The sequence below is a fragment of the Caloenas nicobarica genome, chromosome 2 (genome assembly GCF_036013445.1).
Source record: "Caloenas nicobarica isolate bCalNic1 chromosome 2, bCalNic1.hap1, whole genome shotgun sequence".
Lineage (NCBI taxonomy): Eukaryota > Metazoa > Chordata > Aves > Columbiformes > Columbidae > Caloenas > Caloenas nicobarica.
The window spans coordinates 111,672,817-111,688,884 of NC_088246.1; the positions used below are offsets into that span (position 1 = coordinate 111,672,817).

Sequence of the window (16,068 nt, forward strand, 5' to 3'; positions counted from 1 at the left end):
TCAAGTTCTAAAGAACCCAAAAGCATTTAGGTCTGTGCATTCTGCATGCATATGATGCTAGTGACTCTCTTTAAGTCAGAGTCACTGTGAAGGGTTGAGTTTCATTTCCCAATGGAGCATAACAATCCACATAAATTGTAATATCTAAACAGAACTGTAAACACCCCATATATACATAAATAATAATGATAACAGTAATTATTAGTAAAGCTGAATGTAATATGTGTTTTTAATAAGCTCTGCCCTCTCTCCCCTTCTGTTTGCTCTGAGGGTTTTGAGATTTATTCCTAATGAAAAGATTGTTACTCACATTAGAGGGAAAAGGTTTAACATACTGCAGAGGTAGGTGCATTAACTGCGTATCCCAATAGCTTTTAAAAGCCTGGGAGGCTAATACATGCTTGAAATAGCCATGCACTATTGTAAATTCAAAACACAGCCCACAAATTAAAAAACCTCTGTTCAGCAGTCCCTAACAGCCTGACTCCCTTGAGTCTTTCCTTATTCACTCAGAAAATAATCTTAGACTCATGAATAAAAGTTTTGTCTTTCATTTCGATTTTTCTCCCTGTAGACAGTTAAGGGCTGGAATCAGAAATTCAGTCTTTAAAATAGTGTGTGGAATTTCTACACATTCCTTTGAAAGACAAAACGGAAGATTAGTATATTTTAAGAACAAATTCTTTGTGTTAAAAATAAGTATGTACAATACTCAAGAAAGCTAAGAAGATTCTTGATCATATCAAGAATGAAAATGACGTGCAGTCTCCTATAAAAAATAACAATCGCTCTTAACCAATAATTAGTGAATATTTACATATTAAGAATACAGATTACCACCACGTTATTCCAGCAGATGTCTGGTGTGCTTTGTTGGAACCAAGGAAATTATGTCCGTGTATGAACTCGGAACTGTGCAGTTGCGAGCCAGGCTCTGGGACACTTAGTGATTAATGTTAGTGCTTAAATTGCCAAACCAGTAGGTACGGTTTTTCAATTTTCTAAAGAACATGTACAGCATGCACAACTCCTTTGTTAGGTAATTACATTCCCCCATATGTTTCGTTGCCCTGTTTTGTCTTCCAAAGAATGTTTACTCTCCAATCTTGTTTAGTTCCTATCTCCTTGCTTAACAATGTCATTTTGTGCCAAACATAACACAGATTTTCACACTGGGAACACCTAGCCCCTGGTAAGCAGACCAGGGTCATCGACCTGTTTCAGGCAAGCTAATGAATAGCTGTTGGCTTCTGTTTATGACTTTTGGCTATTATTAGTGTGTTTCAGACTTGAGTCAGAATTCTACAACCATCATTTTTGGGTTTCAGCAGCTCTTCTCAAAGCATGTTTTCCTATCAGAATAAATTATGGGTGTTTGCACTTATGCGTGTGTGCATTAGCATTTTGGTGGAGAAACTGCTGATGGTCTGATTTATTCCTTTTTCTCTAGGTGTATCTGCAAGCTACAAATCAATTTTTTAGTGTGTTAGTATTTAATGTTGTTATATAAAACTAACTATGTCCTAAAGCTGTTCTGAAGCAAACGTGCTCAAATGCTGAGGCATCAGCGCTCCTCTGTTGAATGGGGCCGTTTTCTGGACTTACTTGTGCTGGATCAACATCGTTCAGCATAACTATTGAGGTGCAGTGATAATCTAGGACCAGCCTCCAGAAATCTTTGACAGTATTTGGTAATGGATGCTGCGTAACTATAAAAGCTGATGGCTGCTTGTAGCTCTGCAAAGAAATAACAAGAGATGGTGAGAAGAATCGTAAAACATAAAAATCCATTCAGCAGAATGCCAGTCATAGCCCAAAAACTTCAGGACTGAAAGCATTATTTCTGTTTTCTACATAACTAATACATTGTTTTCAGTTCTTTCCCAAGATCTTACATCTTTCAAACTTAATAAACTCTATTTGGGCAGAATATGACTTCTGCAGATGTTATATTTCTGAAACTTATTTTATGCCACAGGCATAGAGTAAAATCATCAGAGGTTTTTGCTTTCAATGCAGCTCCTACAAAATTTTGAGCCACAGTTTTGTTTTGAGCTGTTAATGGACAGATTAACATTGGCTGTCTGTACTCAGCTGTTAATTTGAATGATGCCCATGAAAGCCAATATCTAGATATTTTTCAGAAATATTGTTGAAATTCTGGTCTGACAGCAGTGAGGATAGTCAGGGGATAAATTTCAGTGCTCTTTGTGGCTTTTTTTTTAGTATGGGAGTATATCATTGACTGAGCTGTTTGGTGGAACAGTTCAATCGTGTAATTTTCAATTACGTCCTCCTGAGGGTTGAAGGCCAGTGTGGCCATACTGGGGCAATTCTTGGGAAGAGCTGCCATTGGCTTCATTAAGGAGGGCAGGGAAGCCTCTACGTGCCTTGAACTGAAGTATTTGTACCGTGACAGAGAAACAATCTGATCAGCTAATTGATCTTTATTTCAGAGACAGTCACTGAAGACATCACAGAAAATGAATCCAATGTGTTTTGGGGCACAGATGAAGACATGCAAGACTTCAGTTCTTTGTTTTGGTTTCAGCAAACTGTGTCCAGCAGGTATTGACGCTGCTGGTCCATCAGTCAACCGCCTTCTATCCTACTGGTCCTGTCTTGCTGCAAGCGGCATGCAGATGAGAGATGCTTGAAGGGCTCTCCATTACTCCCTCACTTAGAAGCCCCGGCAGTTTTTCTGGGAAAATAATTCTCAAACTCATTTGGTACTGAATAACGAGAATTATGTTTGCTACCCCTTCTGCTTGAAGTGAGCTTTAAAGGTTTACATGAAGTGATCCAGCTGTATCTCAGTGGATGCAAGTGGAGAGGGTGAAGGACGTCATCTTGCCTGCCGGAGACTGAGTGTTTAAAGAGAGGGACAAATGTCTGATCTTGTCCATCAGTGCAGGGATATTGCAAGTGACCCAAATCACCTCCTCCCTTGGATCCTTTTGCCCAGACACATTTTTGGATCCAGCTCATCATTTCAAAGGTGAAGCAAGGGAGCATTTTCAAAGCAAATATTGAGGCACTGCTCTTCCTGAGTAGTACTTAATTTACAGAACAAAACAGTACTGAACTCTCTGGGAGAGAAGACAATGTAATGGCAAGAATGTAAATTGCAGATAAAGGAAGCTCCGTTCTAATACGAAATGTCGTTGACCTACTGTGTGAATCCAGAGAAGTCACTTTAAACTTTTGTTCTCAGTTTCTCTACATAGATAAACATAAAGATAATACACTTACCTTTTCACAGGAGTGTTTTGAACTTAGCCTTATTTTGGGAAAATGCTTTGAGAAATTGGAAGGAAAGAAATGCAAAACCTGCTATAAACTGTTATTACTCTAGCTTCATTTTTCAAAAAGGCCATTTACAACGTGTTCATTCGCTGCTAACCTCTGTTTTCTTGTTGTTTATGTGTTTGAGAACCATAATTACTGTAGCTCTAAATTGTCAAAGATAGGCTATAAATATCTACCGACTGTAAAGGCAGTTTAAGTGTCTTTTTACTGATATTCTATTAGCAGGATTAGAATTACCATAGATGCATTAGAGGGAAAAAAAATCACACACACATGAAGAAGAACCATTCATTCAAACAGAAATAAACTGAAAGACTGAAGTAATAGCTTGTGTACTATCTTGTGCTGACAGACAATTATTTTTTTTGTTAATTACTGTTTAAATTAGAAACAAAGGGAACTGAAATATTGCTGCAAACCTTATTATCATATTTAACTGCCTGAGTGTCTTAATAGGTAATTCTTTTTTTCCTAGGCCAGATGGTTAAAAATTCAAGCACTAGGGAGAAATCCAGACACATTTAATTTATCAAAACTCCCTGACTTGCTCTCTGAGCACGGCTTTGGAACCTTGGCTGTGACATAACATATGTGGGATCCTAAATGTACTTGGGAGTTTAAAGATTTTGTGCCATGTTTTTGGAAAACAAGTGAGAAGAATTTCAGTCTTCTTATGCTGACTCCACTTTCTGTCATTGCTCAGTTTGGAGGGCTGCTGATTCCCTTTTTATTATTAATGTTGTAGTGGAGACTTACATCCATCAGTGCAGCATTAATGTAGTTACTGCTCTCCCCATCTATCGTTATGAGGAAAGGCAGGCATCTATCTGGAGGTAGAACATCCATACAGCGATTCTTTTCATGATTTCGTGGTAAAAGTGCTATGCTGCAGTCTTCTACACGCAGTGTCGGAGTCACCATATTTAAAGTCTTCCAAAAAGAGTAAACAGTACAACAGAAAAATTAACACAGCAGTGAAAGCATCCCAAAATATTTAAGAATAGATTAGCTCAGCATTCAGTTTCAGTGGGAATCAATATGCAGAGAAATGAAAACACATCACAGTCAGCAGGGTTTAGAAGCAAAAAATCCTGGAAGCGTACAGATCTGAAAAATAACCTCAAAGATAGCTGCAGGGTAACCTGCCTTCTGGAGAAAGGACAGTGGAAGAAATCAGTATACTTCCCTTGAGTGAAAGGAAGATTTTACTACTACTGTATTGCATTGTTTTAGGATTCAGCATAATTCAATAGCAATTAGTGATACATTATTTTCCCCTTTTTTTGCAGTCTTTCCCTCCCAGGCCTGGTCCAAAATTCATATGGTTATAAGCAAGCACTTAGGAAGAAGTCTTTAGCGCAGCTGAACTGTACAGCTTCTAGGGACTGCTAGCCACAACTTACCCTAAATTCCTCTTTGATCTGGCTGGAGTTAGTCTGAGGATCCAGTTTATTCATTTCATAGTAAACAGACCTAACTTGAGAAGCTGGAATAGATGTGTCCCCACAAAGACAGGCTTCCAGGATAGCATCATGGATAAATACATACTGCTCCTGGTAAAGCAATTAAAATAATTACTGACATAGAGAGCATACGCTACTAGTGTTTTGGTAAATACAAAATAACAACCAATATGGTTGCCACTAATTCTCTCTGATTTCACCAGCACTGAAGCAAGACTAGAAGGAACAAGAGCAATTCACAAAACTTTATCCCACTCATTCAGAAATGAATATAGAGGGATTGACTCAAACTATTTACAAATACAAACAGAAGTGCAGTAACACTCTGTAATAAAACTTGGAATGTTTCTGGTTTCTTCATTCCTTTGCACAGTTCTGTATGTGCTATCACATAGCAGCCTTGATGAGAAGTACTCCAGAATGAAGCCTCCCTAGAGAGGAAACGTTCATGATTTCATGATTTTTCCTTTCTTTTTTTTTTTCCTAGAGAACCATTGCAAACTTTAAGCGCAGCATAACTGGGCACTTGTTTGGGCAGTGGTTTTTTAAGTTTGTATGTGCATTATTTTCTGCATACAACTGACTAAACTACCTTCTGGATGGTGCCTACCACAAAGGGGCTCTAGTTTTATGGGCTAAAAGAATACTTTCTCTTGCGAAGTGTAAGGCAGTATTCCAGTAGATCGACATTACCTCAGTCTGCACCATGTTAACTCTCCGAGATCGTAGCTCTCTCACGCAGTTGTATATGTCTACAACGCCTTCTCTTTCTGCCATATCTAGCATGATGTCAATAACAATGAAGCACCCAGTTCTGCCAGCACCAGCACTAAGGTAAAAGAAGAGCACAGTTAATTTTCAGTGGTGTACTTGAAAAATGTGTTTTAAAAGTGTTTTAAGGAAGTTATTCCTTAAACAAGTGCAAGGGTTCATCTTGCAGGTACTTGCTCGGTGGGACGATTACTGAAATTATGCCTTATATTCAGGCATTTGCAAGATTTCAGACTCACTTTTGCCATTCTTGTTTATAATTTAGATATTAAGTTCCAGTGGCTTCAGCAACCTGTGTGTGGATGATGCAGTACAGGAGAAGCAAAAGTAGGTTCTGGTTTAGTGAACAACACAAGGGAGGGATTTCTGTTCTACTCACCTGCAGTGAACAACCAGAGGGCCAGCATTTGGTGGGCTCTTGGACTTGACCTGCCTTACAAAGCCCAGCAGGCCTGTCGCATGGTATGGTACACCGTGGTCTGGCCAGCCAGTGAAGTGAAACTGCCGAATTTCTCGAATTTCATGAGCACCTCTCTGTTGAAAAGACAAGAGTTGAAAAACAAGCTGGAATGTGAAAGAAATTGGATGACAGGCATCGTAAGAATGTAACTTCAAAAGCCTGAGCCTTGCTGAAAAACATTCACCCCCTGCCAACAGCCATATCCGTAGAGACTGTTGGAGAACTTTCTCATAACTGCAGAGCAAGTTCTAAGGTTACATATCAACTCGTTTCAAAGCCTTACAACAAAAATGAGCAGTTTAGCGCTAGGTTGGTTAGAAACTTTTAGCAACAAGATAGATGCTCATCTCTATATTTAAGCACTAGGTTGCTTGAAAACTGTGGCCTTAAGTTGCATGCTGTAATCACAGAGCAGGTCAGCAGCAAGGCCATGAACATATAGTATAGATTACGTTTTTTTCTCCCCACTGCTCTCTGCAGGAGTTTTGCTGCTGACTTCAGAAAAATACAATTTCAGCATAATTTTCCTTATCATTTGTCTTCTTCATGGGTCTGAAAGAAACAGCTGAATAGTAAGAAACCTTTTTGCACCTCCAATCACAGGGGCTGTGTTCATAGCCCTCTGCATGTTCACCCTTCAAGTGATTTGCCACAGTGTACAAGGACATGGATATGGTAAGACAGATATGAATGAGAAGCTGATCATGTAAGTAATTTCCCATGTGATTTTCTGGAGCAGTCTGGATATACAGATACACACAGCACAAGTGATTTTCTTAGTGTTTGTATTTCCCCTTCCCCCTCTAAAAATGTAGCTGCCAGTATTTTATTCTCATTAGAAATCCACAGACCAGAGGCCATCATACATATTTCATAAGCAAACAGCAAAATGATGACATATCATGTCTAGGCTGGACTAAATGTCAGTGATATTAATAATTGGTGGTTTACAGTTTTTCTTCTTAAAGATGTATTTTCTGTCTTGAGCTGGTTTGCATATAAAAGGTCTAATTCTCTTTGCATTATGAAGTCATATAAACTTCCTAATATATTGCTAGCATGCAAGTTAAAAGAGTCTGGGATTTTCAATGGTTGAGAAATTTTGGTTCAGTGTATCTTGGAGTCCTGATGCTCAGACAGCTCAGGCTGGAGGTCTGTGGAGACTGGGTATCTGTTCAGGGGAATGTCCACCCTCATCTCCCTCGAAAACTGCAACACAAAAGGCAGCCAAGGGAGAAGATGAAGAGCGTATGCAGCACTGGTGTAGACTGAGGAGATCAAACCCTTGCAAGAGAAATGACCCAATCTTAAAAAGTATTGAAACCCAGGAATAGGAAAACTAATTTGCATTTTAAGACAGTCTAGCAAACACATTCAGATACAATTTAGTCTCTGTCCTCTGGGGACTGTAGAGTGTGTTGGTTAACACAGGTTTGTGCTACTGTAAAGCAAGGTCTTCAACTCTGTAAATAGCTGTGCGTAGGTGGGGTATCCATGTCCCAAACACTTTTATATTGCTCACAACAACTGCCCACAATCCTCCAAGAAACAAAGATCCCATACAGAAAAGCAATATCATGAATATAAAAACTGAGGACTGAAATGAGTACCCCACACAAGTTCTTCACGCTGTATGCAGCCTTGATTTTCAAGTAGTTTACATAAAGTAAACTGTCCCTCCAAAATAATGTGCCCAGCTGTCGCACAGGTCAGGATATGTCCTACGCATCTTGTGCATAAGTTTTGAAAATGTTGTCTGTCCTGCTGACTGCGTTTTTGTCTATTGTTGGTAACACTGAGCTACTTAGAAAAGGTTTTGCATATAGGGTACTTTTATAATGAGTTTGCTTATTATACCTATAAAAGAATGACTTTCATGTCTGTAGCTTCCCTGCTGGTTTCTAAACCCAAAATAGCAACGCAACTGCATGAATCATAAAAGCATATGCTCAAGTTGGAAAGACTGTATTTTTTACTTTTTCTTTCAGCTGAAATAAACAGAAAATGGTGTACATTGTTAATAAAACCTAGGATGTTCAAAACTGTAAATCCTAAATCTACAAATACTTACGGTGCTGTTGTGTGTTACTATCTGAGTAATTCATCTGAGTTAACTGTTGTGCTGAAAAGGAACTGCTCCAAAGGAACGCTTATGCACAAAATGTATATGGTATCTAGCGAATGGTCTTCAGAATCAGAGTGTAATTCTGGGTTCAATTTTCTTAGCATTGTCCCCCTACTTCTCAGTAATTACCAAATAGCCATTGAAAAAAAAAAAAAAGTGATCAATTTATATCCAAACAAATCAACTTCTAAACTGTATTTTAGGAGCAGGCATGAGATATTGATCCACAAATAGAAAAGATGGTCAGAAGGGACCTCTCGAGGTCTCCAGCCCAACCTCCCAGTCAGAGTGGGTCTATGGCCAACACTAAATCAGGTCACCAGTGGCTCTGTCCAACTGATCCCTGATGACCTCCAAGAAAGGAGATTCCACAACTTTTCTGGGTAACCTGCTTTAGCACTGCACTTCCCTCCTTTTGAAGGAGTTTTTCCAGTGCAAGCCTTCTATGCTGCAACTTCTTGGCCATTCCTGCTTGTGTTACCATCTACCATCAGTAAGAAGAATAAGAAGAATTTGGTGGCCTTGATTTTCTAAACATCTTTGAGATAGTTGCAGGCTGCAATTATATCCTCCTTACTCCTCCTCATTTCTAACACATTGAACAAGGCCATCTCTCTTAACCTCCCCTTGCGGCTCATATGTCTGACATCCATAATCATCCTGGATGTCAGACACTTGGAGTCCTGCATCCAGCTCTGGAGCCCTCAGTGCAGGAAAGACATGGACCTGTTGGAGAAGGCCCAGAGGAGGCCACAAAGATGATCAGAGGGCTGGAACAGCTCTGCTGTGAGGACAGACTAAGAGAGCTGGGGTTGTTCAGCCTGGAGAAGAGAAGGCTCCAGAGAGACCTATTGCAGCCTTTCAGTACTTAAAAGGGGCCTACAAAAAAGATGGGGACAGACTTTTTAGAAGGGCCTATTATGATAGGACAAGGGGTAACAGTTTTTAAATAAAAGAGAGGAGATTCAGGCTAGACATGCGGAAAAAATTTTTTACAATGAGGGTGGTGAAACACTGGCTCAGGTTCCCCAGAGAGGTGGCAAATGCCCCATCCCTGGAGACATCCCAGGCCAGGCTGGACGGGGCTCTGAGCAACCTGATCTAGTTGAAGATGTCTCTGCTCATCGAAGTGGGGTTGGACTAGATGGCCTTTAAAGGTCCCTTCCAACCCAAACTATTCTATGATTCTATGTTGCCCCAGGATGTCACAGCCTGTGTAGATACATGAGGTAGTCCACCTAAGGCACAGAACTTTGCATTTTTCCTTGTTGAATTATGAAAGTTTCTGTTGGCCAAATCTTCAAGTCCTTTGAAAATGAGGCTCCAATGTTCAGGGTTTCAACACCACCCTTCACTTAGTATTGTCTACAGATTTGGTCAGGGTGCACTCTGCCACATCATGCAGCTTGTCTTGGAGAGGCTGAAAAGTATCAGTCTCAGTAGATCAGAAATATAAACTCAAAAGAATTGTGCTGGCAGAGATGTATAGACTTTACCTTCCAGTACTACTGGAAGAGTTAAAAAATATGGAAAATATGGTAAAAGCAAATGTACTTTACTCAAACTACACTGACACTGCTTTTAGAGGCTTACTGAAAAACTAGCAACTATTAAAAAGCAGTGTCTAAATGAAATCTTTTCAGATGGAGATTTAAGAAATAAAATGTTTAGTGCCTTTTATCTCTATCTGTTCTAATGCACTTATTCAAGACAGTTTGGTTATGATCAACTGTAAAATCCTCTAGGTCTCTTTTTCCAGTCTCAGTTAAGAAGTGAAAAGCTAACATCAAAGCATGGGCTTAAAATTTGCAGCATAGAAATCAGCCAGTGCTTCATCTACTTCAAAGTGTAGCCACCATTTCTCATCTGTTTATTAAAAATACCTAAATGCAAGGAAACAACAGGCTTGCATGAATTTGATGTACAATATGTATAGTGGTAAACATGATACAATATTTCAGTTCATTCAAACTGCATAATTCTATTATCATTACCCTCAGGTTGCTGTATTGATGCATATTTAAATATTAGATTAAAGAATAAACCAGGAAAAAAACCTAATTCCTTTTTTACCGTGGATGTATGTACAGAGACTCAGTTGAGCCATCGTTTTGGCAGTTTCATTTACCTGGGTGCAGGATTCTTTGATGCTAAAGATTATGTTCTTCAAAACCATAATTGAATACTATTTCATCATTAGAGAGAACTAGTATATCACAGGTACTGCAATTAAATCAAAAGGAGTTTTCTAAGCTAATTAGTTGAAAATCTGCTCATGGAGACACTGAGAGGACGTGACTTCAGTGCGTCATTAGGAATATCAAGTCTTCCAAAGAGGCCCTTTCCTCGTTCCGCAACTCAAATGAGTCTTGATGCATGCAATTAAAACACTTCTGTCCTTTAATGAAGTCTGAGTAAAACCCCTGAATTGACACAAAATGCATGACACACTTCAGCATTGACTGACCCTGCTTGTTCCCACTTTCAGTAAGTACCTTATTTGTTAATTGTATGTTGTCCATATATTGTAAACTGTTTGGGAGAGCTACAAGAACTAGTAAGCATGAAATAAATTCATGGCATTATTCTAATAAGCAGTAATACAACACACTGACTGGAGCTCTCCATATAAAGATGGATTCCACATGAAAAGTGAAATTGCCTTGAGAAAAAAATCATTTTGTTTCAGCTATGTCTCTGCAGACCAGGAACACACTGACCCAACAGATAGCAGTATTCTCCACCACAGACTTCTGAATAATGGTGCATGCAGCCTCTGGCACAGACAGAAAATGATTGTGGGGAACATAAGATGGGAAAACAGCATGAATGTGTTTTTCAATTGATTGGTGAGAGGGAGGCTTCGATTTCTCCTAGGCAAGGAACATCACTTTTTCTAGCTCAGGAAGGGGCCAGCAGTGATGGAAAGTGCAGAAAAGTTGCTGCATTTAAAGAAAAACAAAGTTTACCATAAGAGGGCAGTAGTCTTTTACCCAAAGCATAACTACAAAACCGGGATGTCAGTCAAAAGATTTAACTTTTCCATGTCGAATCTGCATATAAGTTACCTAGGCAGATACCACTGCATTTAAGAAAACTGAATTTGGAAACTTACCTTTTCTACTGCAAATGTTCGAATCACATATTCGGCCAGGAGCTCTGTTTCTATTAGGGTAACTTTAATGTCTTTATATATCTCTGTGTCATCTGGCCAGTATTTGCAGCATTTGACCTTTAAAAAATACAAAAGAAATTAAGGTTCATTTATTTTAGAAGGTTCATACTGAATCTATTCTGTATTCTGTGCAATGATTTCTGTTTTAAAATGCAATCACGCGCAAAACAGTCACATTTCCTACACATAGAAATGAATAATGATTAAGGGACATCGCCTTTTCTTTTTTAAAGACATCTTTCAGAGTTGCAGGCGAGATTTGTGTTGCGGATAGTAAAGTAAGGCAAATTTGTACAAAGCACAAGGGATATTTACAGCCTGCATAACTCAGTTCGAGTAACTGTTCATTTCCTCTGCTTTCTGAGGCTGGGTGTGCCCAGAGGGACATCTACCACCAGAAGCTTCTTTCCTACCTTCTAAATATCTTCCTACCTTCTAAAATGAAAATGTGTTTTTCAGACAGGGAGCATTTTCTCTACTGTTAGAAAAGTACCTGTTTTCACAGCTTAACTTTCCAAAGAAACTGATGAAAGGTCAAATGGCAAAACTCAATACTTGATGTCAAGAGATTTTGGTCTGGGCTTTAACACGGATTCCCTGGATGACCCCAAACGCTGTGGGTGGGATTCGCCTCAGCTCAAACTAAGATGAGTAGGACAAATGCCTTCTAGAGGAGCTTTTTTTTCATTGTTGTTGTTAACTATGGAAAGAATCTAGACAACCGCCTTTGCCTAGGCTTTTGGCTTCTTGATCGCTCAGGTTAGGTGAGATGAACTACTCTTTCCCTCCGTAGTGGGCAAATTTATCCTGGGATATGGAGATGGAAAGAAGGTGGGTTTTGTGAACTGTATTTCAGTTTTTCTGAGCCCTGGTATGGTCTAGATGGGAGGGACTTCACAGTATCTAATGTATTCAAATGTGAACTATTATTCTGCTATTTTTAAAGGTGTGTGATTGTGGGGACTGTATATGATGATGCAGATAGCTGACAGGCTTAAGAATTTTCTCCTCCTTCCCATTTGTGTGGACAAGGAGGTGAGCGGGGAAGCTAACACATTACTTACATATCTTGATTTTATTCTGCTCTATCACAGTAATAGCTATGCTATCACCATTGCATCTGGCCATCGTCCAGTGGTACAGTACATGCTAGAAGTAGCATCTGCTATACATCTGCTCCATGGAATGGTTTCTCTTTCTCTCACCGAAGCAAAAATTTAAAATGCATCTTTTAATACATGCAATTCTACCAGTTTACTTAAATAAACACTAAGATGCATCGGGTAAAAACCTCAAACACTTCAAATCTTCAATGGAAAACTGACACGAAAATTTAAAAAAAAGAATTAAACTTCACAATTGTTAAAAGTATTTCTCAAGCCCATTGTCATGCCAAAATATTTGGATTACTATGATTTCTAGTCTTGAGCAAAAGGTAACACTGATGTACGTTAGTATAGGCATACAGTGAAAACTGCAATGCATGATTCAAATAATCTATACAAACTCCAAGTTCAGTACATAAAGGATTACATGGAGAGTCAAACCTTGTCCTGTCAAGCAGAAGAAAATACTTTCCTCAGAATTTGTTTCAAGTGACGTAGCCGATAATCATGTACAACCCCTCTTTACTATCTGGACAGAAGAGAGGTTTTGCCACACTAAAGGAGTAATACCGGCTGATAAAATGAAAAAGTTTGTGCAGGCAGGGTCAGTAGTTCTGACCCTTTTTCTGACTCTTTAAATCTGAATAGAACTGAGTTGAAGGGCTGGAAAAACACATCCCCACACCAGGAACCTCTTCAGAGAAAAAGGGTAGCCTGGTTGTAAGCCCTGGCTCCCAGCCACAAAATGATACGAGCATCCTAACAGCTCATTCCTGCTCACACAGCTGATGGAAAGCTCCTGGAGCAGAGCTGAAGTTCAGGTAGCCATAAGCATGTTTTTATTTATCTCTCTATACTTGTCCTCAGACCTAGTAACCATGTTAGTATTGGCTAAGAAAACTTCTTTATATTGGTCACACTTCATGTGGTTTCAGGAGCACGGTTTCAGGAGAGCTGGCAAACACCAAGTTATACAGTTCCCTTCCACAGCGAGAGGCTGGGACACGGGACAGTCCTGGCAGTGCCCAGCACTCCTGTACCAGGGGCAAGGGCAGCAAGGCTGCTCCCCTGCCCTGCAAGCTGGTGGATGAGAAGGTTTCCACCAGCCGAGGGCCAAGCTGAGGGCCAGTCCCAGGGTGCCTAAATGGCAGGATCTCTGGCAAACACGTATTCATCTCTACAGCGTATCTATCAGCTGTGAGCAATGAACAACCATTACAAAAGCATTAAGCGTTGCTGCAAGCAGTTTAGTAGTTGCTGCTGCTATCTGTTGTTGTGTCTACTTGATATTTATTCCAGTCTTATCTGGTTTGGATGTATTTCCAAAACCCCTCTGATAGAAGCTGAGCGAAAAACATTGAATGCTTATTGTTTTGTCTGTGGTGTTAAAGTAACCCAGAGAATTCACATTGTTCAAATCCCTCAGACCAGCAAACTGACCCCTTATGGTCATTGCTGGGAACTCTCTGAAATGGGGTTTTCCTACCTACAGCTAAGATGATGTTTTGACCCTTGATGCAGAATAAGGCAATTCACGCTGTCTCTGGACTGCAGCAGCCCACTGACAGCCTGGCTCTGGAGCTGATTCCCTTCTCCTCCTTGTTCACATATCCTTTCCATAGGTGGAACCTGAACCCCATGAAAACAGCCAACACAGGTAGGAAGAGAGTAACTGCAGCGGTGATCCCAGTCACAGCGCCACCGACCAGCACGTCTCTTTGTTGCTAACTTTAGCCTTGTTTCCTTCTGATGGGTGCCTGCCATCCTCAAAACAGTTCTAGTTTAGTAAAATAAACAATCGGGGGAAAAAAACCAAACCAAAACAAACACCCAATCCTGTCTGAATTAAATTGCTCAGCCTTGAATAAAAAAATGCCTGTTTCTAAGTTGGTAAATCCAGCGAGTCTGGATTATGACTAAGAACTAGGGCCATTTAGAAAGGCAAATTTAGAACAGCACAGTCCCCACCTTCTTATGCCTCAACTGTTGGATTTGCTTCCACTCTTTTTTTAAACCTTATTTAAGATGATCCAGTGGAACAATTAGGGAAGCACTGAGGGATGTGGCACAGAAGTTACAGCCTTTTGTGCCTCACGCAGCTTGGGCCCGACAGGGATTTCTTCCTCTACTGCACAGGGGACTTTGGGCACGGAGCAGATTGGAGCTGAGCAGAAGGATCCATGACAACACAATTTCCTGAAAACTCTCCCAAGTGGAATAGGGGCTGTAACAGCCATGGGAACGGTGCCAGAGCCGCAGTCAGAGCCACAGACCAACACTAAATGATTCACTCACTGGGAGGCGGAAAAAAACCCCACACAACCTTTTTTTTTTTTTTTGCTTTTAATTCAGGGTTTTTTCATACTTTTGGCTCTTGTGCTGCAACGCTGATGCACGTGCTGAGCTCTAGACGTGGGAACTGTGTGGACTCCTGATGAGACAGAAGTCAAGTAAATGCTTAAAGATTAGTCTTCCATCTCCTCCAAGACCTTCCAAATAAATGCAAAGGTGTGTCTTGAAGAGAGAAGCAGATTGAATAGTGTAAATCAAAATCACACTTATAAATGTTTGTTGGACTAGGGCCTTTATTTGCACAAGGAAAGACAATTGCAACAAAATAGAATATGGTTTTACTCATCAAATATGAGTAAAGCTGCTGGTAACATATGTTTGTTCATTTTTTCTTTTTAGCACAGCTTTAGCTGCTGTGACTTGATGAATCTCTTTCCCTTTTTATAAACATTTGGTAAATGTTTTACAAAAAAAACTAACAGAAGGTTTAGCTAAATAATTGATACATGAATCCAGAACTGAATATTAAATGCAAGCATTTTTTTTTCCAACACAGTTGCCACCATAACAGTAAATATCGTCCACAAAGTAGAAAACATAATTTTGAAATCTCATCTGAGCAGAACTATAATTGAGAGTTTGTTCAGATACACCCCGCATTTATATACTAACAATGTGCCAAAAAATACAGATGTTCATCACAAGATGAGATAAAAGGGTGATTGCCAGAGACACAATGAAAATGCTCCAGTTTAATCTATTCATCCCAAGGTACACTGTCCAATTGTTCCAAACATGTTTATTTTACTAATAATTTTAGAAATTTGGAGAAGATTATTATCTACTTCCACCCCCTAGCTACATCCCCCAGCAAAATAGTTTAATATGAGAAACTAAGAATTAAAAATGAAGGTGGAAAGTTGTTGTTGATGCTTCTAAATATAACAAACAATGTAGGCAGTGGATAGCTAATGAACACAAATTGTGACTTCCGATGCTGTATATTTAGCCATTTGGCAACGTGACGCATCTAGCTAAAGGCAGTATGAAAGCCAGGACAGTAATTCATTCACTTAGAGGTTTGGAATAGGAGGTATATTACAGAATTAATATGTGAGCTGGCTGTGAAATATACTTTGTAGTTAGTACAGAACAGTTTAAATAACACTGATTATTCAAAGTTTCCAATTTCCTTTGATTCTGAAATATTCTTAGCAAAAAGGTGATATAACTGGCTATGCACTGCATGGATTGTCGTTAGTGAAGAGCAGTATCATAATTCCAATTTAAAATTAATCCTGAACTAAGTAATGATGATAAGTCAGACATAAATTTTGAAGTGAAACCTCTAGGATATAAAATGAAAT

General features: G+C 39.5%; 1 protein-coding gene across 7 annotated transcripts in view; it reads right to left on the reverse strand.

The window, feature by feature from the left end:
* Positions 1-16,068, reverse strand: part of PTPRM (protein tyrosine phosphatase receptor type M) — a 472,021-nt gene that overhangs the window by 10,246 nt on the left and 445,707 nt on the right. For all 7 annotated transcript variants that reach the window (XM_065629988.1, XM_065629983.1, XM_065629982.1 and 4 more), the window contains 6 exons: positions 11,244-11,360; positions 5,923-6,077; positions 5,466-5,601; positions 4,713-4,862; positions 4,066-4,239; positions 1,606-1,737 (listed from right to left, as the gene is read on the reverse strand). In XM_065629988.1, coding sequence (XP_065486060.1) covers positions 1,606-1,737; positions 4,066-4,239; positions 4,713-4,862; positions 5,466-5,601; positions 5,923-6,077; positions 11,244-11,360 — 864 coding nt within the window. The remainder of the gene's footprint in view (positions 1-1,605; positions 1,738-4,065; positions 4,240-4,712; positions 4,863-5,465; positions 5,602-5,922; positions 6,078-11,243; positions 11,361-16,068) is intronic.